Source organism: Myxine glutinosa, chromosome 6 (genome assembly GCF_964187855.1).
Source record: "Myxine glutinosa chromosome 6, kmMyxGlut1.1, whole genome shotgun sequence".
In the NCBI taxonomy this organism is placed as follows: Eukaryota; Metazoa; Chordata; class Myxini; order Myxiniformes; family Myxinidae; genus Myxine; species Myxine glutinosa.
The window spans coordinates 63,280,896-63,308,395 of NC_136266.1; the positions used below are offsets into that span (position 1 = coordinate 63,280,896).

General features: G+C 49.0%; 1 protein-coding gene across 2 annotated transcripts in view; it reads left to right on the forward strand.

Annotated features, from left to right (window-relative positions):
• Positions 1 to 27,500, forward strand: part of OSGEPL1 (O-sialoglycoprotein endopeptidase like 1) — a 59,801-nt gene that overhangs the window by 11,582 nt on the left and 20,719 nt on the right. For both annotated transcript variants that reach the window (XM_078779925.1, XM_068120213.2), the window contains exons 5-7: positions 23,696 to 23,841; positions 25,078 to 25,208; positions 25,331 to 25,402. In XM_078779925.1, coding sequence (XP_078636051.1) covers positions 23,696 to 23,841; positions 25,078 to 25,208; positions 25,331 to 25,402 — 349 coding nt within the window. The remainder of the gene's footprint in view (positions 1 to 23,695; positions 23,842 to 25,077; positions 25,209 to 25,330; positions 25,403 to 27,500) is intronic.

Sequence of the window (27,500 nt, forward strand, 5' to 3'; positions counted from 1 at the left end):
TATATATATACTGTGTATATATATATATATACTGTGTATATATATATATATACTGTGTATATATATATATACTGTGTATATATATATATATATATATATATATATATATGTATATATATATATATATATATATATATATGTATATATATATATATATATATATATATATATATATATATATATATATATATATATGTATATATATATATATATATGTATATATATATATATATATATATATATATGTATATATATATATATATATATATGTATATATATATATTGTGAGAAACCACCGGTGGAACCACCTTTGTTCTCACCCAAATGAGTGCCCCGCCCGCCACGTGACGTGACCTCCTTTGAGCCTCACGCGATTGGTGGAGGGTCAGAGAGCGCGGTCGCCATCTTATGCAACGGACGCGACTGGAAGGCTCCGAGTGGGAAATAGATAAAGGGATTTCCCTTAATCTTCACGATAGCCGCGTTGGGCTGATCGTTTACCGTTCTGTATTTTACGAGTGAGTAACTCCGGAAGAGAACGAGTGATTCCCGGATCTCGTGGATTGGAACCGTGAGTCAGATATTGCCTGCGTCGTGTTGGAGCTGCTGGCCGACCGTTCCTGCAGGCCTTGTGCGGTGTATTCCACTCTGTTACCCTCCGAGTCCCGGAGATCGTCGATTGGAACCGCGAGTGATCTTGCCTGCGTTCTGTTTGGAGCTTCTGGGGCCGACAGTTCCTGCAGGCTTTGTGCAGTGTATTCCATTCTGTTACCATTTATGGTTTTTGTGATCGAGCCAATAAAGCATCGTGCCTTACCCCTAGAAGGCCGATTAAAACACAATTGTGTTTATTGAGTTCTCTCTGTCCACTCCGTGGACTACTTGAAGCCCGGACATTAACGTCCGTATTCCGTGCTGGGAACCATTTCACAGCCGGGATCGCGACAAATGGGTTGCTCGTCCTAGGATCTTTCAAGTGAGAGACATTCGAATTGAGACGGGAATTCGGCATCTGCATCTTCTCTGCATCTTCTCACCAGCGGACGCCGTCTTGGAGGAACTTTCGCGCCGTAGGACGCTGTCTTGGGTGGTGCTTCACTGCAGAATAAGTGAGCCTCGGATCCCTCCAAACAACCGACAAAAAAAAAAAAAAAAAACGTGAGTATTTGTACGTGGTATTTTTCTCATTGGCAATTTGATGTGCGGGTGATATTGTGTAGTTCGTGTCGTATTTCCCCAACAGAGCGTTGTGTTTGAGCGTTGTGTTTTGTGCCTTGTCTTATGATAACTCGTAGCCAAGCTATGTCGACCAGAGAAGTGAGAGTTCAACCTGATCATGTTGACAGTCACGTGGGTGGCGATGTGAGCGACGCAAGCAGCCTTGACCCGGTCACTCAACCCGAGATGTTAGGAAGCGATTCCATCATGACTAAATGCATGCGTTCGCCCTTCTGGACCGGGCTGACTCCGGTTCAACAACTTGACATGTATAACAGGGAGAATGACAGGGCAGAGGCAGAGCGTGCTGCGGCAGCAGAGGGAGAGCGGGCAGCAGCAGAGGGAGAGCGTGCAGCAGCAGAGAGAGCGCATGCGGCAGCAGAGACAGCAGCAGAGAGAGAGCGTGAGAGAGAGAGAGAGCGTGCGGCAGCAGCAGAGGGAGAGCGTGCAGCAGCAGAGAGAGCGCATGCGGCAGCAGAGACAGCAGCAGAGAGAGAGCGTGAGAGAGAGAGAGAGCGTGCGGCAGCAGCAGAAGCTGAACGCGTCAGAGAGCATGAGTTGCGAATGTTGACTGAACGACCGCGGGCAGAGGGGTCTGCTGCAAGAGTCCCGGAAACTGTTCATGTTCGTTTGCCGGACTGGACGGGAGACACGAAGCCAGAAGCGTATCTGGAGATGGCGGAGAAGTTGTTGGCTGCCGGTGGCATTGATGAGAGCTTGTGGGTCGGCCATCTTGTGAGCCATCTATCTGAGAAGGCGAGGGAGGTATATGCGAGGATGGCAACCGAGGACGCAAACAAATACAGGGCATTGAAGGCCGAGATTTTGAACGCCTATGCGGTGTCCGCGTGTATTTATAGGAGAAATTTTTTCAGCTGGACTCGTCAGTCCAGTCAAACCTATGAGGAACATTCGCGGGCCTTGTTGGAACAGCTGCAGAGATGGTTCAAGGGGAGCAAGGTGGAGTTACCTCAAGCGGTTGCGGAACTCCTGGTGCGTTACCGTATCGATCAACAGCTTCCGCCTGACTTAGCATTGTTTCTTGTCGACAAAGACACTGTTTCCTTGGCAGACTGCGTCAACCTTATTGATAAACATGTTTTGGCGTGCAAAATGCTGCAAGTCACGCAGTCGCGTCGTAAGACGGAGGATCATGCGATCAAGACCGCCCCCCGTCTGCCCGGCGGCTGGATTGAGGGGAAGGGTTCTCCGAGGCCCTCCACTGGTGGCGGTCGCGAGCTGCAGGCCAGGGCACGGTCCTGGTGCGATTTCTGCAAACGCGTGGGGCACGGTGGAGACCGCTGCTTCTCTAATCCAGCTAGTCCGGCCTACCGAGGCAACCCTGCTGTTAAATCGGAGGAAGGTCAGTGGAGGTCATCAATTGAGCCCTCGCACCCGACGGTGGCATCGGTGACAGAGGTCACTGCCACCGAGGCTAATGCCATTCATCCGCTGTATCAGGATTATTCAGGGACAGCCTTAGTGGGTGGCCCTGATTCGATGCTGAAGTTTAAGGCCCAATACCTTCGGGATACTGGGGCGACACTGTGTGTTCTCCGGGCGGGGGTAGTTCCGGCCTCTCAGATGCATTATACCGGCGAGTATATCATCCTTCGGGGCATTAACCAGGTTCCTGGCCGGTATCCCCTTGCCCTCCTCGAGGTCCGGAGTGACATTTTTACAGGTCCAATGACCTGTGCGGTGGTACCCTACTACCCGGTACCCGGGGTCTCCTTGCTGATTGGCAATGATGCCATGGCCAGGGAGGAGTCATTGACTCTGACCTGTGGGGTGGTCACTAGATCCCAGAGTAAACAGGCGGAGGGAGTGGCGGAGTCCGACATATCGTCACTCTGGCCCGAGGAGCCTAGCGCCTCGACTCCAGTTCCCGACGGTGACGTTGCGTCAGCTGAAGCCCATCCGAGCCTCCCGTCAAGCCAACCTCAGGTGCCGTGCTCCTCAGGGACCGCTCCCGCCTGTAACACAGGGACCCCAGCTACGTGTTCGCCGGTCGGCGAATCCGGGGAGGAGAATCAGTCCTCCAAGGCGGTTAGCGACCTCAGTGCTGGGGCGGAAGTTACTCCCGCATTGCCTGCGGTAACCAGTTTAGTGGAGGATCAGCACCTCGATCCCACCCTTGCCATCCTCTGGGAAATGGGAGAAGACTCCGAGCCGGGACGAACAGGCTACTATGTGAATGGTGCAGGTGTGCTGATGCAGAAGTATTCCCCGAAGAACATGTCCTCCACCCAGACGTGGAAGGTCCGACACCGAGTTGTCGTACCGGGGAGGCATCGTCAGTCAGTCATGCAATTGGCCCATGACAATATTTCCTCGGGTCATGTCGGAGCTGCCAAGACCTTAGCCAAGGTCAAGAATCAGTTCATATGGCCCGCCATGTCGCGAGACATCAAGCGCTATTGCGCTAGCTGTCCCATTTGTCAACGACTCGGAAAAGGAGTGAAGGTTTTCAAGGCACCCCTAAAGCCCCTCCCCGTGGTCAGTCAGCCTTTCCAGTTTGTTGCCGCTGATTTTGTCGGACCTTTGCCAAAAACCAGTTCCGGGAAACGCTATTTGCTCACGGTCATATGTCAGGCTACCAAGTATGCAGAGGCTTATTCCTTGGAGCAAGCTGACTCCGCCCATGCCGTAGAGTCTCTCAAGGATTTGTTTAGTCGGCATGGCCTTCCGACTAAATTCCTTACGGATCGAGGCAGTGTGTTCTTGTCGGAAGTATTTGAAGGATTCCTGACCGAGCTAGGGGTTCAGCACCTGACCACCAGTCCGTACCGTCCTGAATGCAACGGCGCCTGTGAGCGGTTCAATGGGACTTTCAAATCGATGATCAAGGCGGTGACGGAGCAAGTAGGTGGTGAGTGGGATCAGGTGATCCCCTGGCTCTTGTTCGCGTACCGGAGTGCTCCACATCGGAGTACCGGGTATTCTCCTTTTTTCTTGTTGTATGGTAGAGAGCCCCGAGGGCCCTTGCACCTCCTGTTTGAACGTTGGGTGGAATCCCCGCCGTCCACTGAACGTTCCATACCGGACCACATCCACGAGACTTGCTCGAGGATATACGATGCCTTAAAGGCTGCCGGTATCAGCCTGGCGGATCAAGCCGTAGAGCGAAAGCTCCGTTACGACAGGAAGGCGAAGGCGGTGAGTTTCAAGGCTGGCGATCCGGTTTTGGTCCATCTGCCCCATGCCGGACGGCCCATGGTAACCTCTTATCAGGGGCCTTATCTTATCCGTGAGAAAGTCGGGAGCCATACTTACGTGGTGGACATGCCAGATAAGCGGATAAAAAAACGGATCACCCATGTCAACGCGTTGAAGCCATGGGTGGGGCGGCCGCACACGATCGCCCTAATAGGTGCCGCGGAGCACAGCCGCGACCTCTTAGGTGACGGAGGCAACGCAGGATGCCTCCCGGAGTATATTACTCCAACTCCCCTCGAGGTGTCCTATGACCCAACCCAATATTGGGTGGATCAAAGACCCGCGGAGGATCAGTTGCCGCAGTTGGAGACTTTGACTCAGCCACAGAGAAAAGATATGCAGGTGTTGTTTCGGGGCTATCCTAGTCTGTTCTCTGGCGGGATTGGAACCATGAAAGGTGTCCTCCATAACATCGACACCGGTGACCACCCGCCCATACGTCAATCATTCTACCGTGTGTCCCCGGCGAAAACTGCCGTCATGAGACAAGAAGTCTCCAAGATGTTGGATTTGCGTGTCTGTCGACCCAGCAACAGTGAGTGGGCCTCTCCGCTCATTTTAGTCAAGAAAGCCGACGCCACCTGGCGACCTTGCGTCGATTACCGTCGCCTCAACAACGTATCAAAAGGGGATTCGTACCCGCTACCCCGTCTTGACGACCTGGTTGATCGTCTAGGGACCGCGAGTTTCATCTCTGTCCTTGATGCCATGAAAGGCTACTGGCAAATCCAGCTCACAGATCGGGCGCGTGAGGTCAGTGCCTTCTGCACGTCGTTTGGCCACTTTGAGTTCATGGTTATGCCGTTTGGAGTCAGAGGTGGCCCGGCCACCTTCCAGCGAGCCATTAACCGGGTTCTCGCTGGGCTCGACGACTTCGCCGTGGCCTACATCGACGACATCGCCGTGTTCTCCCACACGTGGGAAGACCACGTTAAGCACCTCCAGGCCGTCTTTTCACGACTATCGGAGCATAACGTGACTCTCAACGCCGTCATATGCCATATGGGGCGCGGCCGAGTGAAGTACCTCGGTTATGAAGTGGGCAGTGGGCAATTAGCTCCGGTCAAAGCCAAAGTGGAGGCCTTAGTGGATTTCCCGCCGCCCGCCACCAAAAAGGATCTTAGACGATTCTTGGGAGTCACCGGTTTCTACCGACGGTTCATTCCGCGGTTCTCGGAAATCGCTGCCCCCTTAACCAACCTTCTCCGTGGCAGTAAGAAGGGGTCCATATCTCTTCTGTGGACCTCAGAGTGCGACGCGGCGTTCGATGCACTGAAGAGAAGCCTTGCAAACCGACCGGTTCTAAAGGCACCCGATTTCTCCTTGCCGTTCCAAATTTTCACCGATGCATCCGATCTCGGGATCTCAGCTGTGCTCACGCAAAACGAGGATGAGGTTGCGAAACCCGTCATCTACTACTCTCGCAAACTGTTGCCCAGGGAGCGGAACTACAGTACCGTGGAGAAGGAGCTCCTCGCTATCATGGCGGCAATCCAGGTATTCGCTGTCTACATTGGCCATGGACCCATCACCATCTACAGCGACCACCACCCGCTCGGTTGGCTCAGCCACGCCAAAACCTCCAACCAGCGTATCCTGCGCTGGGCGCTTCTCCTCTCCGAATACGACCTCACAGTCAAACACGTGAAAGGAGTGGAGAACAGACTAGCTGACCTCCTTAGTCGCCATCTAGTAGATAAGGAGCCCCAAGGTTAAGCGGGGCCCACGGGCGGAGAGGGGATACCGATTTTTGGTGTTCCTCTATTCCTCCCGAAAGAGACTTGCTCCTCGGTCCGTTTCCCTCCTGTAAACGTTTCCCCACCTTGAGTTGGCCCCCTTGCCTCTCTATTGTGCTTGTGTGAAGGGTAACTCTTGTGGGGTAGATATTAATGTGGTGTATGGTGTTTAATATTGTGTGTGAAAAAAAAAAAAAAAAAAAAAAAAAAACTTGTTCATTGTTAACCTGCCTGTTAACGCCTGTTAACCTGTTAACGCCTGTTAACCTGTTGCCTGTTAATTGCCTGTGCGGTAATAATTGCGTTATTGTTGCGCTATTGCGTTGCGTATTTGCGTTGCGTGTATTGTTGCGTTGGTGCGTTATTGTTGTTAATCATTGTTACTAATTGTTAATTGCGTTAATTGCCTGTTAACGATTACCGCCATCATATTGCCATGTGATTTGCACCTACTACAAATGCTGGTTTCAAAACGCCGTCTATCCGACGGGGTTTTTACTTAGGGGGGGAGGACTGTGAGAAACCACCGGTGGAACCACCTTTGTTCTCACCCAAATGAGTGCCCCGCCCGCCACGTGACGTGACCTCCTTTGAGCCTCACGCGATTGGTGGAGGGTCAGAGAGCGCGGTCGCCATCTTATGCAACGGACGCGACTGGAAGGCTCCGAGTGGGAAATAGATAAAGGGATTTCCCTTAATCTTCACGACAGCCGCGTTGGGCTGATCGTTTACCGTTCTGTATTTTACGAGTGAGTAACTCCGGAAGAGAACGAGTGATTCCCGGATCTCGTGGATTGGAACCGTGAGTCAGATATTGCCTGCGTCGTGTTGGAGCTGCTGGCCGACCGTTCCTGCAGGCCTTGTGCGGTGTATTCCACTCTGTTACCCTCCGAGTCCCGGAGATCGTCGATTGGAACCGCGAGTGATCTTGCCTGCGTCCTGTTTGGAGCTTCTGGGGCCGACAGTTCCTGCAGGCTTTGTGCAGTGTATTCCATTCTGTTACCATTTATGGTTTTTGTGATCGAGCCAATAAAGCATCGTGCCTTACCCCTAGAAGGCCGATTAAAACACAATTGTGTTTATTGAGTTCTCTCTGTCCACTCCGTGGACTACTTGAAGCCCGGACATTAACGTCCGTATTCCGTGCTGGGAACCATTTCACAGCCGGGATCGCGACAATATATATATATATATGTATATATATATATATATATATATATGTATATATATATATATTTATATATCTATATCTATATATATATCTATATATATAGATATATATCTATATATATATCTATATATCTATTTAACCCTGGTGTTGGGCTAGCGGCTAGGGTGCCAGCTTAGGATCCTAGGATCCTGGGTTCGAATCCCGGTCGATCGCTGAATTAACGCTAGGGGGGGTTGACTCAGCCTGTCATCCTTCCGAGGTCGGCAAATTGAGTACCAGTTCACTGGTAATTCCCTGTTTGTCGTAAAAAGGCGACAAAAAGGGTTGGCGGCAGGAAGGGCATCCGGCCGTAAAACATTGCTTCAAAAAGGGGACCAAAAAAAAACAACAACCATGGTCCCCGAAAAAGGCCAACCCCCGCTTGCGGGGAAAAATGGCCTCTAAAGGTGGTTTTTTTTTTTGGTTTTTTTTAAATATATATATATATATATATATATATATATATATATATATATATATATATATATATTATATATATATATATATATATATATCTATATATATATATATATATATATCTATATATATATATATATATATATATCTATATATATATATATATCTATATATATATATATATATATATATATATATATATATACATACACATATACACACACACTAGCTGAATGCACCTGGCGTTGCCTGGGTTCTTTTTGAATGAATTTAATCTTCTGTACATAGGTCTGACGGTGAGCCCAGTATCAGTTAGTGCTCAACGATTCCTTGTTCTTTCTTCTGTCGGGCCCCACAAGAGAGAATTTTGAAAGCATGTGTTGCAATCAGTCAGATATTCCTATTAAGTGCATAAGTTGTACTTCAAGAGAATTTTGAAAGAAAAAGAAGATTTATTGCGAAATGGGCCCAGCCCGGCCGAGGCGGCCTCGACCGGCCTCGCCACCTAGCCTATAACCTTCCCGGGTGCCTGTCCCGACCTTTTTGTTTCAGAGGTTTCCTCCTATCTTTCACCGTTCAGGAGATTAGCGCGTGCAGACAAACAAACAAAAACTTTCTTTTATATATATATATATAAATATAAAAATATAGAAGATACATAGAAGATAGAAGAAGATATATATATTGTTACGGATTCGTCACTTCCGTTGTTGTGGTTTTCATCCACTAAACATTTTTGATTCCATGTACTATTATTGTTTTCAAAAGGTTTATTGTGTATGAACTGTTTTCAAAAGGTGAAAAAGTTAGTGTTAAAAGAAACCGGAAACCGGATCGGGAACCGGACGACGACGAAGAAGAGGAAGAGGAAAAAGAAGGCGGAGCGAGTGGAGTCGGACAAGAAGAATAGTTGCTTTGCGGTCTGGAGCGAACATTGGCGAGCAAGAGTCACGAGTGAACTTTGGGTTTCCCAGGAAAGGGATTCCTGCGACAGAGTTGTTATCGCTGTGACAGATTCACCTGCATGTCAGGTTTTGCGATTGATTCCGAAGAGAATCCTCGTCGTGCCGTTACGCCTCGAGTACGGGCCGTCGGCCATTTTGACTCGCGCGCTTTGTGCGTCGAGCAAGGTTTCTTTGCTTCGCTTCAGCCGTTCTCACCGCATTCAGACGTTTATCTGGTGTGTGTGTGTGTGTGTGTGTGTGTGTGTGTGTGTGTGTGTGTGTGTGTGTGTGTGTGTGTGTGTGTGTGTGTGTGCAACGCAGATTTTGAAGGTAAATCTGAGGTTCGCCGACTGTGAGCCGTGAAACGTCCATACCCGAGGGTGTGATTTCCCAGTCGCCTGGAGGGCGCCTTGGTGCAGCTTTGGCTGTGTGGCTGTTACCGTCATCCGAACGGGATTCTGGTCTCGATTAGATATCGTTCTGACGATCGCTGGAGCGGATCGACTTTGGCTTGAAGCCGGGATCGACTTCGGCTTGAAACCGGAATCAACTTTGGTATGAATGATCGTTTTAAGGCCATTTTCCCTGCTGGAGCAGGGGTTAGCCTTGCGGGCCCCATGACAATCATGGTTTTTTTTTTGTTGTTGTTGGTTTTTTTTGTATACTGAATCGAGGCTCATGAAAGAGCTAACATTTACTTCACAAACAAATCAACCAGACAAACAAAATATATAAAAAGAGGGAGCGGAAAACAAGATGGGGAGAGAAGGGGAAGCACACAAACACAACATTTGAGAGCAGGGAGATGTGTGGAAGGGAGAGGGCTTGGGGGGAGGAGGCGTGGGAAGGGGGGGGGGGGAGGGAGAAGTATAGAACACAAGGACACCAAGGACTTCCAGGACAGAAGTTGGTATTTCAAAAAAGTGGAATTGGGGTGAAATTAGCGGGGGTAGAAAAGATCAAGGTTTTGGATGGGGGAAGATAAGAGATGGTGGTGAACAGCTGTTTTAAAGACCTGGAGGGTGGAGTGGGATTGAAGAGAGTGAGGGCGTTTGTTCCAGAGGCGGGAGAAAAGAGGAATGAAGGAATGAAGGAGTGAAGGTGAGCAGAAAGTCTTGATTTTGGCAGTTTGACCATAAGAGGGTTGCAGGCAGATCTTGTGCGACCTGTAGGAATATTTGCGGGACAGAGCCCAGAGAGAGCTGGGGGGGCAAGGCCAGAGAGGAGTCGGTAGAAGACGGAAAGACCACCAACCTGCCTGCGGTGAGTGAGTGAGAGGCCCTTGGAGTTAGCTTCATCGCGGGAGATTCCAATGATTCTGAATGCTTTGGTTTCAACAGCGTGAAGACGAGCTAGGTGTGAGGCAGGAGCACCAGCCCAGAGGGGAGAGCAGTATTCCATTGAGCTGCGGTTCCCTGTTTGAGGCAATGTTTTTATGGCCGGATGCCCTTCCTGACGCCAACCCTTGGTCACGCTCTTACCGCAGGGATACGGTGTTTGGTATGAAGGGAAAGAGACATTGGGAATGTTCCGCAACTTTGGTATGAAGCAGGGAAAGAGACATTGGGAATGTTCTTGGTTCACTCACTTGGAGCACAGTGAGTTATATGTTACAAAACTGATGGTACCATCATAGGATATATATTGATTGTACTTTTGATTGCTATTATTGTTGTACTGTTATTCTTGTGTGATCTTAATACAATATTTGTTTGTTGGTAACAATTGGTGTGGATTCACCAGTGATCTTTGACATACAGAATAACACATTTTTCTGCCGTGACTCCTCTCGGGGCTCGGAGGTACACGTAACAATATATACAAGCTTGGCTCGGCTCGCTGCGCTCGCCTCACCACGCGTCGTTACTGAGGAACGGGCTTATTTTAGCTGAGGATAATGACTGTACCTGAGTTGCTGTGTTGTCATGATTTCCACGAATCATAATACAAACAATTATTTTGCACAAATGTATTTGTTGTGTTTGTGATATTACATTTTTATAGGCAATTTAGGTTGAAGATTTAGGTTGAATGTTTTTTTTTAAATGGCATTTTTATCTTCCGGTCCGGTCTGAAGAGGACGCAGGCGTCACATGCTCGCCGCTTCTTCGACTGGGCCACTGTCTGTGGCTTGCTTTTTTGGTGGTCGTGCGGATTTTTTGGCCATTGAGTCTGCCCTCCGCATAGTCCCGGCTCTGCTCCCTGCTTCGCCTACCCGGCTCCTTTGCCTGCTCGCTGTTTCCTCGGGCACGCTCTCGTGGGTTGTGTCCTTCGCAGCGGTGTGGCGGCGGTTTTCCCGCCGTGATCTTGATTTGTAGCGGCGGCGGTTGATTGCCGCTGCATTTCCCGCTTTGCCGTGATCAACCTTGGCCTCATGATCGTCTCTTCGCTCCTGTCTGCCCTCTGCTTGGTCCCGACTCTGCTCCTGGCTTCACCTACCTGGCTCCTTCGTCTCCTTCTTTTCCTTGGGCCTGCTCCCGTGGGTTGGGACCATTGTTTCACCTCCTCAACCTTGGCCTCGTGCTCGCCTCTCCGCTCCTGCCTGGCATGGCTCTGCGGTACTCCGCCGCAAGGCTCCTTCTGCTCAATACCTGCTCCACCCCATCATGCATCTCTGCCATCAAATCAAATGGACTCCTTCGACGACCCAGGTACATTCACCGTGGCTCCGGTCGTAAGTTTGTATATGTACAATCAGGTCACTCCATCCCCGTCCTCTGGTCGGCTCAGCGCACTCCCACTCATCGTCCCACCGCACCTAATCACGGCAACGCACAAAATCGCACCTCCTGCCTGCGAACCCTGGCTAAATCACCTGAATTCATCCCCGCTGTTCAAAACAACATCAAGCTCACCCTGTTCAACACCCGGTCCCTCAACAACAAATGCCTCATCCTCAACGACTACATCCTGGATAACAAACTGGACTTTCTCTGTCTCACCGAAACCTGGCAACAACCACTGGACTACTACACGCGCAACCTCACCACACCCAATGGATATTCCTACGTCAATAAACCACGCTCGGAGGGCCGAGGTGGTGGAATTGCCGTTATCCACCGTCAAGACATCAGGACCAGCCTCATCCCCATCGCCTCATCCTCATCCTTTGAACACCTGGCTTTTAAACTCTCTGGTCGGACGCAGTCAGTCATGGCTGTCGTCTACCGCCCTCCCAAACCACACCCATTATTCCTGTCTGACTTCTCCTACTTTCTGACCCAGCTATGTTCCCTCTCCCCCTCAATCCTCCTCCTTGGTGATTTCAATATCCACATGGACTCCACTGACTCCACAATAACCACTGACTTCACTGATTTACTCACTTGCTTTAACCTCACTCAACATGTCAACTTTCCTATGCATATCCGTGGTCACATTTTGGACCTTGTCTGCTCCACTGGATTAATTTTCACCATCTCTCTGGCTCCGACCTCACCCTCTCTGACCACATAGCCATCACTATGACCATCAACATCCCCACCCCAACACCAAGACATTATCACACTATCAACTTCCGTAAGCTAAACGCTCTTTCACCTACCTCATTCTCATCCACCCTCTCTGAAAAAATGTCCACTTCTCCCTTCATTGACCTCCACACCCCTTCCGACCTCACTGACTACTACAACCACACTCTCTCCTCCTGCCTTGACCAGCTTGCGCCTGTAAAAACCAAAACAGTTTCTTTCACCCATTCTGCTCCCTGGTTTACCCCTGAACTCCGCCTGATGAAAACTCGTGCTCGCCAACTTGAAAGACTCCGCAATAAAACAGGTCTCACAGTTCACTCCCAAGCCTACAAGGACCACCTACAACACTACAAAGATGCCCTCTCCCACGCCCGCTCCGCCTACTACTCTCAAATTATCCACTCTGGCTCCGGAAACCCAAAAGCACTCTTCTCGACAATAAACAAACTCCTCCGCCCCCTGGACACCACCACCCAGTCATTCACAGTAGACAACTGCATCTCCTTCCTTTCTTTCTTCCAACGCAAAATTGACAACATCTACAACAGCTTGACCACCACCGCACCCGCTCCCCCTCCAACCACCTGCCCCCCCTTATCCTGCCTTCCCCTGTCTCAATTCTCCCCGGTCTCCCCTACTGACCTCTCTGAACTCCTCATAGGAATGAAAACTGCCACCTGCACTCTCGACCCCATCCCCTCCAGCTTTGTCAAGGCCTCCCTCCCTGCTCTCTCTCCACTTATCATTGCAACAACAAACTCCTCCCTGTCTACAGGCATCATCCCACCATACCTCAAAATTGCTGCTGTTACCCCCATTCTAAAAAATCCTGGTCTAAACCCTGACACCCTAAATAACTTCAGACCCTTCTCCAACCTACCCTTTCTGTCAAAAGTTTTGGAACGCGCTGTAGCCGCTCAACTCAAACATCACCTCTCTGCCAATAACCTGTATGAAACATTCCAATCCGGAATCCGCTCCAACCACAGTACTGAAACTGCTCTCCTCAAAATCACCAACGACCTTCTCCTCTCCTCTGACGCTGGCAACCTCAACATTCTCGTCCTCCTCGACCTCAGCGCTGCCTTTGACACCATCGATCACACCATCCTCCTCACCCGACTTGAATCCACCTTTAACGTTACCGGCACTGCCCTCTCTTGGATTAAATCATACCTCTCTGACAGACGCCAGTTCATCTCCATCAATAACTGCAAATCCCCCACTGCTCCCCTCCCCCAAGGTGTCCCCAAAGGTTCAGTTCTTGGCCCCCTCCTCTTCATCCTTTACCTGCCCCCCCTCGGTCACTTAATCCGCCGTCATGGTCTCCAATTCCACTGCTTCGCCGATGACATCCAGCTTTTCATCTCCACCAAGTCCGTCTCCACCGACACCCACTCTATCCTGACAAACTGCATCTCTGAAATAAAATCCTGGCTTCAAATCAACTTCCTCAAACTTAACTGTGATAAATCTGAAATAATCATCATTGGCCCAAAAACGCTCACAAAATCCACCCATAACTTTGCCCTCAACATCGACGGTATCCCTGTATCCACCTCCCCTCTCATCCGGAATCTTGGCGTCATCTTTGACCAAACCCTCTCCTTCGACAAATACACTAAACAGATCACAAAGACAGCCTTCTTTCACCTGAAAAACATCGCCCGTCTCTGCTTATCCCTCTCCTCCACGGCTGCAGAAACCCTCATCCATGCCTTCATCACCTCCCATCTGGACTACTGCAATAGCCTCCTCTATGGTTCACCTCAACAATCACAAATAAACTCCAATACATTCAGAACTCCGCTGCCCGTCTACTCACCCATTCCCGGACCCGTGACCACATCACCCCCGTCCTTTACAAGCTTCACTGGCTCCCCATCTCCCAGAGAATCCAGTACAAAATCCTACTCTTCACCTACAAAGCCCTCCATAACCTGGCCCCATCCTACCTGGCTGACCTCCTCTCCAGACACACTCCCACCCGCAACCTCCGCTCTGCTGGTACCAACCTCCTGACCCCCCCCCCCCCCCATCCGGACCAAATTCAGATCCTGGGGGGACAGGGCCTTCTCCATCGCTGCTCCCACCCTCTGGAACTCACTACCTCACACCATCAGAGACTCCTCCTCACTCACCACATTCAAAACATCACTCAAGACCCACCTGTTCAGCACTGCATTCAACATTCAACCCACAGCATTTAACCCCTGACTATCACTTCTCCTTCTCCCTCCTTTTGCTTTAAATATTTCCCTATTGATTCTTGTCTTTTTGCAATTGTTGTTTTCATGTTTTGTTATGCATTATGTTTTGCACTCTGTCAAAGCGCCTTTGGGCTTCATGAAAAGCGCTATACAAAATAAATGAATTATTATTATTATTATTATTATTATTATTAAAGAAAGAACCCCTCAGCACATACAGTCACGTGAAAAGTAAGTACACCCCATGTAAAGTTTTGACTTTTTCAACATATTTCAACATACAGCTATTTGATCTTCATTTCAACAATATTGATAGATAAAGGTGATATAATACAACAAATATCATGAAATATTTACATTTTGTAGTCCATTGTATCATTTAAATAAACATAAATGCAAATTTTGCATGTGGAAAAAGTAAGTACACCCCTACATTTATCACTACTTCAAATACCTAAAATTAGAATCAGGTGCACCAGCTCAGGTGCAAATGATTAGAACATCGTTAGAGAAGATCTTGGAGGAGCCTGTCTTGTTTAAACCTCAGACATTTAGTTTGGTTTGCTCTTTGTTGTTGAAGTGTGCGGCGTCACCATGCCTAGATCAAAAGAGCTCTCTGAGGCCTTCAGAAAGAAGGTTATAGATGCCTCCGAGTCTGGGAAGGGATTTAAAAAGATTTCCAAACAATTTGAAATCAATCATTCGACTGTCCGGAAGATCATCTACAAGTGGAAAAGATTCCAAACAACTGCCAACTTGTTCAGGCCAGGCCGCCCCAGCAAGTTCAGCCCGGGAGCAGACGGCAAGATGCTGAAAGAAGTCTCTAAGAACCCCAGAATGTCATCACGGGACCTACAGGTAGCTCTTGCCACTATCGAGTCTACCATTAGAAAGAGGCTGCACAAATTTGATCTACATGGGAGGTGTGCCAGGAGGAAACCTTTGCCGACCAGAAAGAACATCAGGGCAAGACTAAAGTTTGACAATGAACACCTCGGCAAAGACCAGCACTTCTGGAACAATGTGCTCTGGACAGATGAGTCTAAGGTAGAGCTATTTGGCCACAGTACCAGAAGACATGTTTTGCGAAAACCAAAGGCAGCATTTGACCACAAGAACCTGATACCAACTGTAAAGCATGGTGGTGGAAATATTATGGTTTGGGGCAGCTTTGCTGTATCAGGGCCTGGGCAGCTCACCATCATATAATCCACGATGAATTCTTCATTGTACCAGAGGGTGCTTGAGGATAATGTGAGGCCATCTGTCGGAAAGTTGAAGCTCAACCGAAGGTGGACCTTGCAACATGACAATGACCCTAAACATACCAGTAAATCCACCAAGGAATGGATGAAAAGAAAGAAATGGAGGGTTCTGGAATGGCCAAGTCAAAGCCCGGATCTAAATCCCATCGAGATGTTGTGGGGGGATTTGAAACGAGCTGTGCATGTAAGAAACCCCTCAAACATCGCACAGCTGAAAGAATTCTGCATGGAGGAGTGGGCAAAAATATCTCCAAGTCGATGTCAGAGACTGGTAGACAGTTATAAGAAACGCCTACTTGAGGTTGTTTCTGCCAAATGGGGCAATACCACCTATTAGAGCCAAGGGTGTACTTACTTTTTCCACATGCAAAATTTGCACTTATGTTTATTTAAATTATACAATGGAATACAAAATATAAATGTTTCATGATATTTGTTATATTATATCACCTTTATCTATCAATATTGTTGAAATGAAGATCAAATAGCTGTATGTTGAAATATGTTGAAAAAGTCAAAACTTTACATGGGGTGTACTTACTTTTTCACATGACTGTACATATGGGAGGAGTAGGTGCAGACTGGAAGTTTGGGACGATTATACCTCACCACCACTTCATTCAAAACACCTCACCACCACGTAATTCAAAACACCTCACCACCAAGTAATTTAAAACACCTCACCACCACGTAATTCAAAACACCTCATCACCAACTAATTCAAAACACCTCACCACCACGTAATTGAAAACACCTCACAGCCATAAAACACGTAATAGAAAACACCTCACAGCCACGAAATTCAAAACACCTCACCACCAAGTAATTCAAAACACCTCATCACTACGTAATTCAAAACACCTCATCACTAACTAATTCAAAACACCTCACCACCACGTAATTCAAAACACCTCACCACCACGTAATTCAAAACACCTCACCACTACGTAATTCAAAACACCTCATCACCAACTAATTCAAAACACCTCACCACCACGTAATTCAAAACACCTCACCACCACGTAATTCAAAACACTCACCACCACGTAATTCAAAACACCTCACCACCACATAATTCAAAATACCTCACTACCACGTGATTCAAAACCACCACAACGTTATTAAAAACACTTCACAACCACGGAAACAAAAGTTTGAGGGAGTCGTTAAGTGACAACACAGACACTGCCCAGATGTGTAGATATAGAGATAAATGACTGTACCCGAGTTGACGTTTTGTCATGGTTTAAACCAATCATAATTCAAACAATTATTTTGCACAAATGTATTTGTAATATACGTGATATCACATTTTATAAACAATTGAAGTTGAAAAAAAAAAATTCCCCCCCAAAAAAAAAAATTGGAAAATCTTTCAAAAAAAATACCCTTAGGACATACCGACGGGAGAGATATGTGCATACCAGAAGTTTGGTACGATTTCACAAAAGTTTGAGAAAGTAGTGCAGTGACAAGACAAGACAACACAAGACAACACAACACAGACAGATATATATATATATATATATATATATATATATATATATATATATATATATATATATATATATATATATATATATATGTGTGGGAGCTGTGCTCGCACGATAAAGCCAGACAAAATGGACGACACAGGAACGAAGTTTCACCGAGCTATTTATTTAGCTCAAAACCAAAGAACTCAAAAGCACACTGAATTCGCCCCTCGAACGGGCGGCAATTTATAACGCAAACTCAACACACAAACGCCACGCCTCTCAGGCGGGGCGTGGTATGCAAAAGAGGTAAGTCACGCCTCTAGACGGGGCGTGGTATGCAAGGCAAGTGTTCGCCCGAGAGGGCAAGTCTTGACACGCCCGGGCGAGTCCGGACACGTGACCGCTCGCCGGTTGCGTCATCGGCCGGTGCACGGTAATTGTGTCATGCTTCCGGTAACCGCTACATGCGCCCCCCCAGAATTAACCTGCACCGGGAGAGTCAGTTTGAGGGGGGTCCTGATGACCCGGCCGAAACGACCCCTGGCGATTCGTGTGGGGGTGGTAGGCGGCGTGGCGGTGGATGGTCGGGCGGGGGGCTTGGTTGACGGGGGACGGCCCCGTCGTGGAGGAAGGGCCAACCGTGGAGGTTGGTCGAGGTCCAAATGGGCCGGCTTGAGGCGGTCCACGGAGATGCGGTCCGGCTTGCCGCCGATGTCGATGATGAATGACTTGTCGTCCCTCTGCAGGACCCGGAAAGGCCCATCGTACGGCGGCCGGAGCGGTCCCCGGTGTGGGTCGTGCCGGATAAAAACGTACTCTGCAGTGCGAAGTGCTGGGGGGACATGGGGTTGGGGGCAGCCGTGGTGGGACGTGGGCACGGGGGCAAATCTCCTGGCGGCCTCCTGGAGGTCCGAGCGTTGGCGAGCCGCGGACCAGGGGCCGGTGGCGTCAGGGATGAACTCGCCCGGCACGCGCAGTGGCTGGCCGTAGACCAGCTCGGCGGTGGAAGCCTGGAGGTCCTCTTTAGGGGCCGTACGGAGGCCCAATAGGACCCCCGGGAGCCTGTCGGCCCAACCGTCGTCCTGGAGGCTGGCTCTGAGAGCGGCCTTCATCGAGCGGTGGAACCGCTCGCACAAGCCGTTGGCTTGGGGGTGGTAGGCCGTGGTGCGGTGAAGCTTGACCCCCAAGGTCTGGGCGACCGCTCCCCAAAGCTCGGAGGTGAATTGCGGGCCTCTGTCGGAGGAGATGTCCGAGGGCGCACCAAAACGGGCAATCCAAGTGCCAATGAAGGCCTGTGCCACGTCGGCGGATGTTGTTGATGCCAGCGGGACGGCCTCCGGCCACCTGGTGGTCCTGTCCACCATCGTGAGGAGGTGGGTGAAGCCCCGCGAGGAGGGAAAGGGTCCCACCAGGTCCACATTGACGTGGTCGAAGCGCCGCGCGGGCACGTCGAATGGTGCCAACGGGGCCTGGGTGTGCCGGTGGACCTTCGCGTGCTGGCAGGCGACACAGGCATTGGCCCAGTCGCGGACGTCCTTACGGAGCCCGTGCCAGACGAACTTTGCTGCCACGAGCTTCTGTGATGCTTTCCGGCCCGGGTGGGAAAGGCCGTGGAGGGCGTCAAAAAATGTGCCGCTGCCATCCGGTGGGCACGATGAGGCGAGGTTGGCCCAGGAAAACGTCGCACAGGAGAACCGTGCCTGTGTCCTCGAAGGGGACGTCGGCCAACCGCAGGCCTGTGTCCGCTGTCCGGAGGGCTTGCACCGTGGGGTCGGCGGTCTGGTCGGCCGCCATGTGGGCGAAGTCCACACCCAGGTGGACGGCGTTCGCGCCGGACCGGGAGAGGCAATTGGCCACAGCGTTGTCCTTGCCCGCAACGTGCCGGATGTCCGTCATAAATTCAGACACGGCGGAGAGGTGGCGCTGCTGGTGGGCCGACCACGGCTCCGTAACCTTAGCCATGGCGAAGACCAGGGGTTTGTGGTCCACAGACACCGTGAACGGGCGGCCCTCCAAAAGATGGCGGAAGTGGCGAATGGCCAGGTAAAGGCCGAGGAGCACGCGGTCGAAAGCGCAAGACTTGCGCTCGTTAGGTCGAAGCTGCCGGCTGAAGGCCAGCGGTTGCCAAGCTCCGTTCACCCACTGTTCATGCACTGCGCCCACCGCGTAGTCGGAAGCGTCCGTGGTGAGGGCGATGGGTGCGTCGAGCGCCGGGTGCGCCAGCATGGTCGCGTTGGCGAGGGCCAGCTTAGCGCCCGTGAACGCCGCATCCAACTCTGTGGTCCAGGCGACGTCGTGCTTGGCCGGCTTGCCCCGGAGGGCTTCGTACAGGGGGCGCATGAGTTGGGCGGCGCGAGGCACGAACCGGTGGTAAAAATTTACCATCCCCAAAAATTCCTGTAGGGCCTTGATGGAGCGGGGGCGCGGGAAACTTGTGACTGCCTCCACCTTGGTAGACAACGGGACGGCCCCGCGCTTCGTGATGCGGTGCCCCAGGAAGTCGACGGCCGTTACGCCAAACTGGCATTTCGCTGGGTTGATGATGAGGCCGTGCTGGCCGAGGCGCTCGAAAAGCGTGCGCAGGTGGACGAGGTGCTCCGCCCGGGAAGTGCTGGCGATGAGAATGTCATCCAGGTAGACGAACAGAAAGGTGAGATTGCGCAGCACACTGTCCATCAGCCGCTGGAAGGCCTGGGCCGTGTTCTTAAGGCCGAACGGCATTCGGAGGAACTCGAAGAGGCCAACAGGTGTAATTACAGCCGTCTTCGGAACGTCGGCCGGCCGGACAGGTACCTGGTGGGAGCCCCGAATAAGGTCGACCTTGGAGAAGATCACCCGCCCCGCCAAACGGGCTGAAAAGTCCTGTATGTGCGGTATCGGGTACCGGTCGGGGGTGGTGGCGTCATTGAGGCGGCGGTAATCGCCGCATGGTCGCCATCCGCCACCCGGTTTTGGCACGATGGGCAGGGGCGAGGCCCACGCATTATTCGAACGTCGCACAATGCCCAACCGCTCCAGCGCATTGAATTCCGCCTTCGCCACGGCGAGTTTGGCCGGGTCGAGGCGGCGAGCCCTGGCGTAGACCGGTGGACCTGTTGTCGGGATGTGGTGTTCGACGCGGTGCTTAACAGCGACGGCCGAAAACGTCGGCTGCGTGAGGGTGGGAAACTCGGCGAGTAGGCGGGGGAAATCGTCCACGGCCGGGAGCGCGCAGGCTAGCTTGGTCGGAGCGGAGCCGCCCAATGAGCAAGCGAGCGAGCTGAAGGTCTCCGCGTTGATGAGCCGACGCCGTTTGACGTCGACGAAAAGCCCATGCGCACAAAGAAAATCTGCACCTAGCAAGGCCATGGGCACGTTCGCCGTGATGAAGTCCCACCTGAAGCGCTAGCCTCCGAAGCAGAATGCGACGCTGCGCGAACCGGAGGTGCGGATGGAGGAACCGTTTGAGGCGACCAAGGCGGGACCGCAAAGCGCGGCCTGTTTGTCCTCCACCGAGGCGGGTATCATGCTCAGCTGAGCGCCGGTGTCACACAATAAACGCCGCCCGGACTCCGTGTCCGTGATAAACAGAAGGCTGCCTGAATGGCCGACGCTCATGGCAGGCAGCGAGCGCCAGCCTGGTCGTTTCCCGACCTGCCGAAAGTGCACGGTGGGCGGCACGTTCTGGCCTTCTGCCCGAACCTGGCGTGGTAATAACACATGGTCCGCTCTGGTGGAGGCTCCGGCGGTCACGTCGGGTTAGGTCGACGGGGCGTCGCGGCGGCCGCAGCCGTCAGTGGCACGGACTCGGCCGGTGGAGGTGCCAGGCGGCCGCTCCGACCTGTCGCCTGTCCGCGAAAAATTTATCGGCCTCCTTGGCCAGGGCGCGAGGGTCCGTGATGGGCGAGTTAGCCAAAGCTAACCGTACCTGCCCGGGTAGTCGCTGGAGGAACAGCGCGCGGAAGAGGAAGTCCGGGCTGTGGTCACCGAGAAGAGCAAGCATGTGGTCCATGCTTTCGGACGGACGGGCCTCGCCCAGCTCTGGGAGGTGTAGTAGTTGTCGTGCGCGTTCGGTCTCCGTGAGTCCAAACGCACCGAGGAGTAGGCCTTTGAGCGCGCTGTATTTGTCGGTGTCCGGTGAGTGCTGTAGGAAGCTCAGGACCTGGGTCGCGGCGGAGGCGTTGAGCGCGGAGACCACGTGGTGGTAGCGCGTCGTGTCCTCCGTGATGTTCCGCAGGGCGAAGAGAGAACCCGCTTGAGCAAACCAAACGGCCGCTTGAGCAAACCAAACGGCCGCGTGAGATTCCCAAAAGCCCGGGAGCTTAAAAGCTGCAGCTGACTCCATTGCCGTGTTCGTAGAAAGGGGTCACCAATTGTGGGAGCTGTGCTCGCACGATAAAGCCAGACAAAATGGACGACACAGGAACGAAGTTTCACCGAGCTATTTATTTAGCTCAAAACCAAAGAACTCAAAAGCACACTGAATCCGCTCCTCGAACGGGCGGCAATTTATAACGCAAACTGAACACACAAAAGCCACGCCTCTCAGGCGGGGCGTGGTATGCAAAAGGGGTAAGTCACGCCTCTCGACGGGGCGTGGTATGCAAGGCAAGTGTTCGTCCGAGAGGGCAAGTCTGGACACGCCCGGGCGAGTCCGGACACGTGACCGCTCGCCGGTTGCGTCATCGGCCGGTGCACGGTAATTGTCATGCTTCCGGAAACTGCTACATATATATATATATATATATATATATATATATATACACACACATACATACACACACACACACACACACACACACACACACACACACACACACACACACACACACACACGCAATCGGGCTATTGTAATGAAAATGATTCAAGACCTCGCTCTAAGATAAGAGGCTTTATTGAAATCGATCTTCACATCCTATACACATAGGCAATGAACTCAGTCTTACAAAGCAGAAAGAGCACATGAAAGAATATATAAAATGGGGTAAAGCTTTCTAACATATTAGCGACGAATCACAGTCTTGTCTTACCAAGATGAACCAGCGCACATCTCTGTATATATAACCCATTCAGCTTGGAGAAACCGCCTATCTGCACACACAAAGCGCTCGCACATAAATAGGCCAGCGAGGAGTCTCACGCCTCCCAACTTCTTCTTCTTCTTCATTTTTCTCACACCTATATTGTTTCACGTACGTAACTCGGGTTATTTATATTTGCGGGAGCAATCAAAGCCTCGGTCTGTTGCCTATACACCACCCAAATAAAGGGATGTGTCAGAAGAATGTGTTGCACTCTTGGAACAAGATCACCTTTAGGGTGGGTAATAGAAAGATTAAATACTCTTGTTCAATGTGTAGTATTTAACTAATTTTCCCAGCCTCCATGTACCAATTCGTTTAAGATAAACACACGCAACCTTGTTTGAGGTTAAATTTGATGAAACAAATCATTCCTCTCTCCTTTTGTCATATCATAAGGTTACTGAATGAATGAATGATCGTTTTCAGGCCATTTTCCCCGCTAGAGCGGGGGTTAGCCTTGCGGGCCCCATGACAATCATGGTTCCCTGTTTGAGGCAATGTTTTTATGGCCGGATGCCCTTCCTGACGCCATACTTTGGTTATCATACCATACTGATTTCCATACTGATAACTGATAACTGACTGATAACTGACATACCATACTGATAACATACATGTTATCATACCGTATCATACATACATACCATATCATACCATACTTATGATACAATCATAAGGTTACTGATAAAGGTAATTACTGTGAGACTAGCGTGCTTGACGTTTGGCTGCCAAAGATTAATTTTTCATTATAAATTGTAGGACATGTCAAACTTCCTTGTCCACAATGTTACAAAAATATTTTTTTGTGGCTGTGAATAACCTTTGAATGGAACAGATTTAAGTTTGACCCTATCCCTCCCTCTTACTTCTCTAAAATTATCCACTCCCACTGCACGCAAGGCAAATCCTCATCAATGAGCCGATAACGATTGAGTGCCCAAGTTTAAAAATGAAAGATAAAAAATATAGAAACTTTGCATTTCCTCTCATTTGTGTTTTCGTTCATTTACATCACATCCATACCTGCTCAGGTGCTCACCGGAGATCACGATGTATTTTTTTTTTCATCTCTGCCACCGAGGGGTGTTTCAACTCTCTCTGTCTGCCTTTGAGCAGGATATCTCAAAAGATGGATTCGGACCAAACTTGATGGATGATTTGGGTCGGCGGCATGAACAAGCTGATTCAATTTTGGTTCTGGTCCGGGTGGAGATCCGGCCTATCAGTGGTTATGAGCTTTATGAGCTTGAGGTTATGAGAGTTATGAGCTCTACCGAGCGTTATTCTAGCTTTTGTTTTGATTGAGTTTTTTTTACCGCATGTGACAGGTTCATACCATTTATGTGTGAAATATTTAGATGTCGAGTACCTTGAGCATTGTTTGCTATTTGTTGCATTAAGATTGAATCAGAGTTTTACTAAGCTGCGTATCAGAACAATGAAATTGTGTTTTTCCTTGCAGGGAAAAATCCTGGGGATGTGTTGAGCTGTGCATCTGACATTGCAAGTGCAGCGCAGCACTCCGTCGGGCTGCACATAGCGAAGCGCACACATCGTGCTATGATGTTCGCCCTGAGATATTGTCTTGTGCCCAGAAATCCAACATTGGTGAGTTGCAATGTCAGGAAGGCGTTCTTGTCAATGACTCGGTGGAGTTTCAAACCAGCGTTACCCATGCTGTGTAACATCGACAAAATTGGTGTAACATCCTCCACAAAATGTTTTCTTTTCCTTGGTGCTATTCATCGACTGGAGGTTAATGCTTTCTGGACCTTTGTTAGTCAGGTGTTAGAAAAAAATATTTCGAAAAATAATTGGAAAAGCCCGATCATTAAGAGTTTTACAATCGTATAAAAATCACACTAACAAGGACGAGGTGCAGAACGCAGACAACGGATCGGATTGTAAGTCTGACGGAGATCAACAATGTATGAAAGAGGGAGACCATTTATGGCCTCGTGAACGACAAGGTTGATTTTATGGATTATTTTGGGTTGGGAACCGATGATGGTTGTGATGTAAATATATTTGAGTGATTGTGTAACAATTATTGTGGAAGAATTCTTAGCCATTTGAATATGATGAAGTTGACATATTTTGCAATTTGTAACGTCCACATTGCAAACTGGAAAACCAGCTTGACATGCCCTCAGAGAGACAGAGAGTGTGCTCTTTGATGCTGCGCCCCCTGCTGGCACTGTACAACGTGGCAAGTGCAGTCAAATCCAAATTAATTCGTATTTCAACCCAGTAACATGTTTCTTAGAGGCGAAGCATGTACCCATCCTGCTGCGAAACATTTTTAGTTAAATTATGTACAATACTAGTAATAACTAGAACAGTACTCGGTAGAGCGCATACTTCCACCAGGCTGTACAGTTTACGTTTTGTATCCCACCAATAGGCCAGATCTTGATTCGGACCTGAACCAAAATCTAATCGGCTTGTTCTTGTCACCTACCCAACTCATCCACCTCGTTTTGTCATAACTCGTCCACAACATTTTGAAATATCATGCTATGTATGACTTTTGGCCCGATCTCTTTATGGTGAAGAATCACTTGAAAATAAGAAACATTATCAGATCCACATCTGGATCCGGGCTTTCACCAAAATTGAATCGATTCTTCAGTCACACACCCGACCTGTCCACCAAGTTTTGTCAGAATCCGTCCCCAACTTGTTGAGATATCCTGCTCACAAACAGGGGCGAAAACATAACCTCCGTCCACCTTCGGTGGCGGAGGTAATGACAACTTACAAAAGAATGGAGGGGTAAGTGGGAATGATTTTGTTGTGGGTTGAAATCCTGTCTCACAGATTGACTTGAGTTGTGTTCAACAGGTGGTATCTGGGGGTGTTGCCAGCAATGCATACATCAGGGCCATACTGCAGGCCGTAGCCAGTGACGCTAACTTCACCCTTCTATGCCCTCCAGCTCGTCTTTGCACCGACAATGGGGTCATGATTGCGTGGTGAGATGTGGAGCATTTCCCTTTGATCGCCACCACTTTTCAAGTACAAGTTGGATGATGTTCTTCACAAGACTTTATTCTTCATGCTTTTGTTTTGACCCACACCTGTAAATGACCCGCAGGAATGGGGTGGAACGATTTCGAGCTAACGTCGGGGTTCTACCAAGTGCTGAAGGGATTCGTTTTGAACCAATGTAAGCAAATTCATTGTATATAGTGCATTGTGCATTGAAATATCATTGACATTACATTCTCTTTGTAGCACGTTTAATGAAGGAGGTTGTTGTTTCCTCATAAGGAATCAATTTTTTCAATAGAAAATTACTTATCTATAATAATAATAAAAGAGAATGTGTATGTGTGTGTCAGTGTGTCAGTATGTCTCCTCCATAACTCCTAAACCATGAAACGTAGCTGCCCAAAACTTTGCATGCACACAAAGGGAACTCAAAAGGAGCATACGTATCAATGAAAGCTGGATGTTTGGATAAATATAAACACCCTTGTTGAGGATAAAAAGCTTACCTTCATGGAAGGCTTTATCCCCGGTTAGCCCAACATCACTTTGCAGGGGTGCTAGCCTTGCCTTGGAAACACAAGATAATTACCTGCACCAGCGAAGGTGTATGGAGGTTGTGTTTCACCCCTGCCTGTTTGTGAAGATATCTCAAAATGTTGTGGACAGATTCGGACCAAATTTGGTGGAGAGGTTGGATATATGACATGGAGGAAATGATTCGATTTTGGTGAAGATCCGGATGTGAATCTGAGAATTGTTAAGTGATTCTTCACCATTGAGAGATAGAGCCAAAAATGATATATAGTACATTATTTCAAAAAGTTGTGGACGGATTCAGACCAAACCTGGTGGACTGGTTGGGTGTGTGACAAGGACAAATTGATTCAATTTTGGTGAAGATTCGAATCGGAGAATTTTTTTCAGCGAATCTTCACCATTGAGTGAGTGCACCATCCCTCAAAAAATTATGGATGGATTCGGACAAAATTTGGTGGACTGTTTGTGTATGAGAAGGACGAATCAATTTTATTTTGGTGAAGATCTGAATACGGATCCGGATACAATAATTCTTTAATTTTTTAAGTGGTTCTTCACCATTGAGTGATAGGGCCAAAAACGATTTGTAGCATGTGATTTCAAAGATTTGTGGACGACTTATGACAAAACTTGGTGGATGAGTCGGGTAAGTGAAAATAACAAGCCAATTCGATTTTTGGTTCCTATTACAAAACGGAAACTGTTCATCCTGGCGGAGGTATGCTCTCTACCGAGTGCCATTCTTGTTGAAGTATATAATCAAAATCTGTATACGGGTTTGAGGATCGGATCTTAAGGACTAAATAACTGCTGAAATCTGAAGTGAAATCTGTAAATTTTAAGAAATCAGTGATTATAATAACTAAGCGTATTCATTTATTTATATACAAGAAAGGCTTCCTCCATATTTACACAAGAAAATACAAAAACGGAATTAATTAATTGGGAAGCCCGGCAAATTCCTGACAACCGTTTTTTACTTCATCTTTTAGATGGTATAGTTTAGTAATATATATACAGGGTGATTGAAAAGTAACTCCCTATTTTAAAATATTTAGAAATTATTTATTTATTGTAATATTTTTCTCAAATTTTTAGTGTTTGTTCCTTAATGTATGAGAATTTAATCTGTTGGTTTTTTTTCAGATTATTTTTTGTTTGAAATTCGGAAGCCCTACAAACATGGCTGGACGTCTTACCCTGCAGGAGCGTGCCCAGCTAGCGGCACGTTACGAAGTTTGGAAATCCGTTGTTCAAGTGCAAAGATGGTGGAGGACCATTAAAGGAGCACATGCTCAAGTTGAGGCAAAGACGATCAAGAATTGTCATGCAAAACTCATGGCTACAGGATCTGTATCTGATACTCGAAGAAGCGGTCGCCCTTCCAAGTCCAGTGACCCGGAGACAGTGCAAGCAGTTCAAGAAATGTTTACACACAGCCCAAGAAAGTCAATTCGACAAGCAGCAAGGGAAAGTGGGCTCTCCTTTCACACAGTACGAACTGTGCTCAAAAAGGAGCTTAAATGGCATGCTTGGAAGCCGCACTACTGTCAAGCACTCTCTGCTGAAGACTGCGACATTCGCATGGAGTTTGGGGAGGTGATGCTGGCTTGGTATGAAGATTGGTCTGATCTCTTTAAAAATATCCTCTGGTCTGATGAAGCGGTATTTCACATCGGTGGGTTTGTGAACCGTCACAACTGATATTACTGGGCAGGAGAAGATCCTTGTGTTAT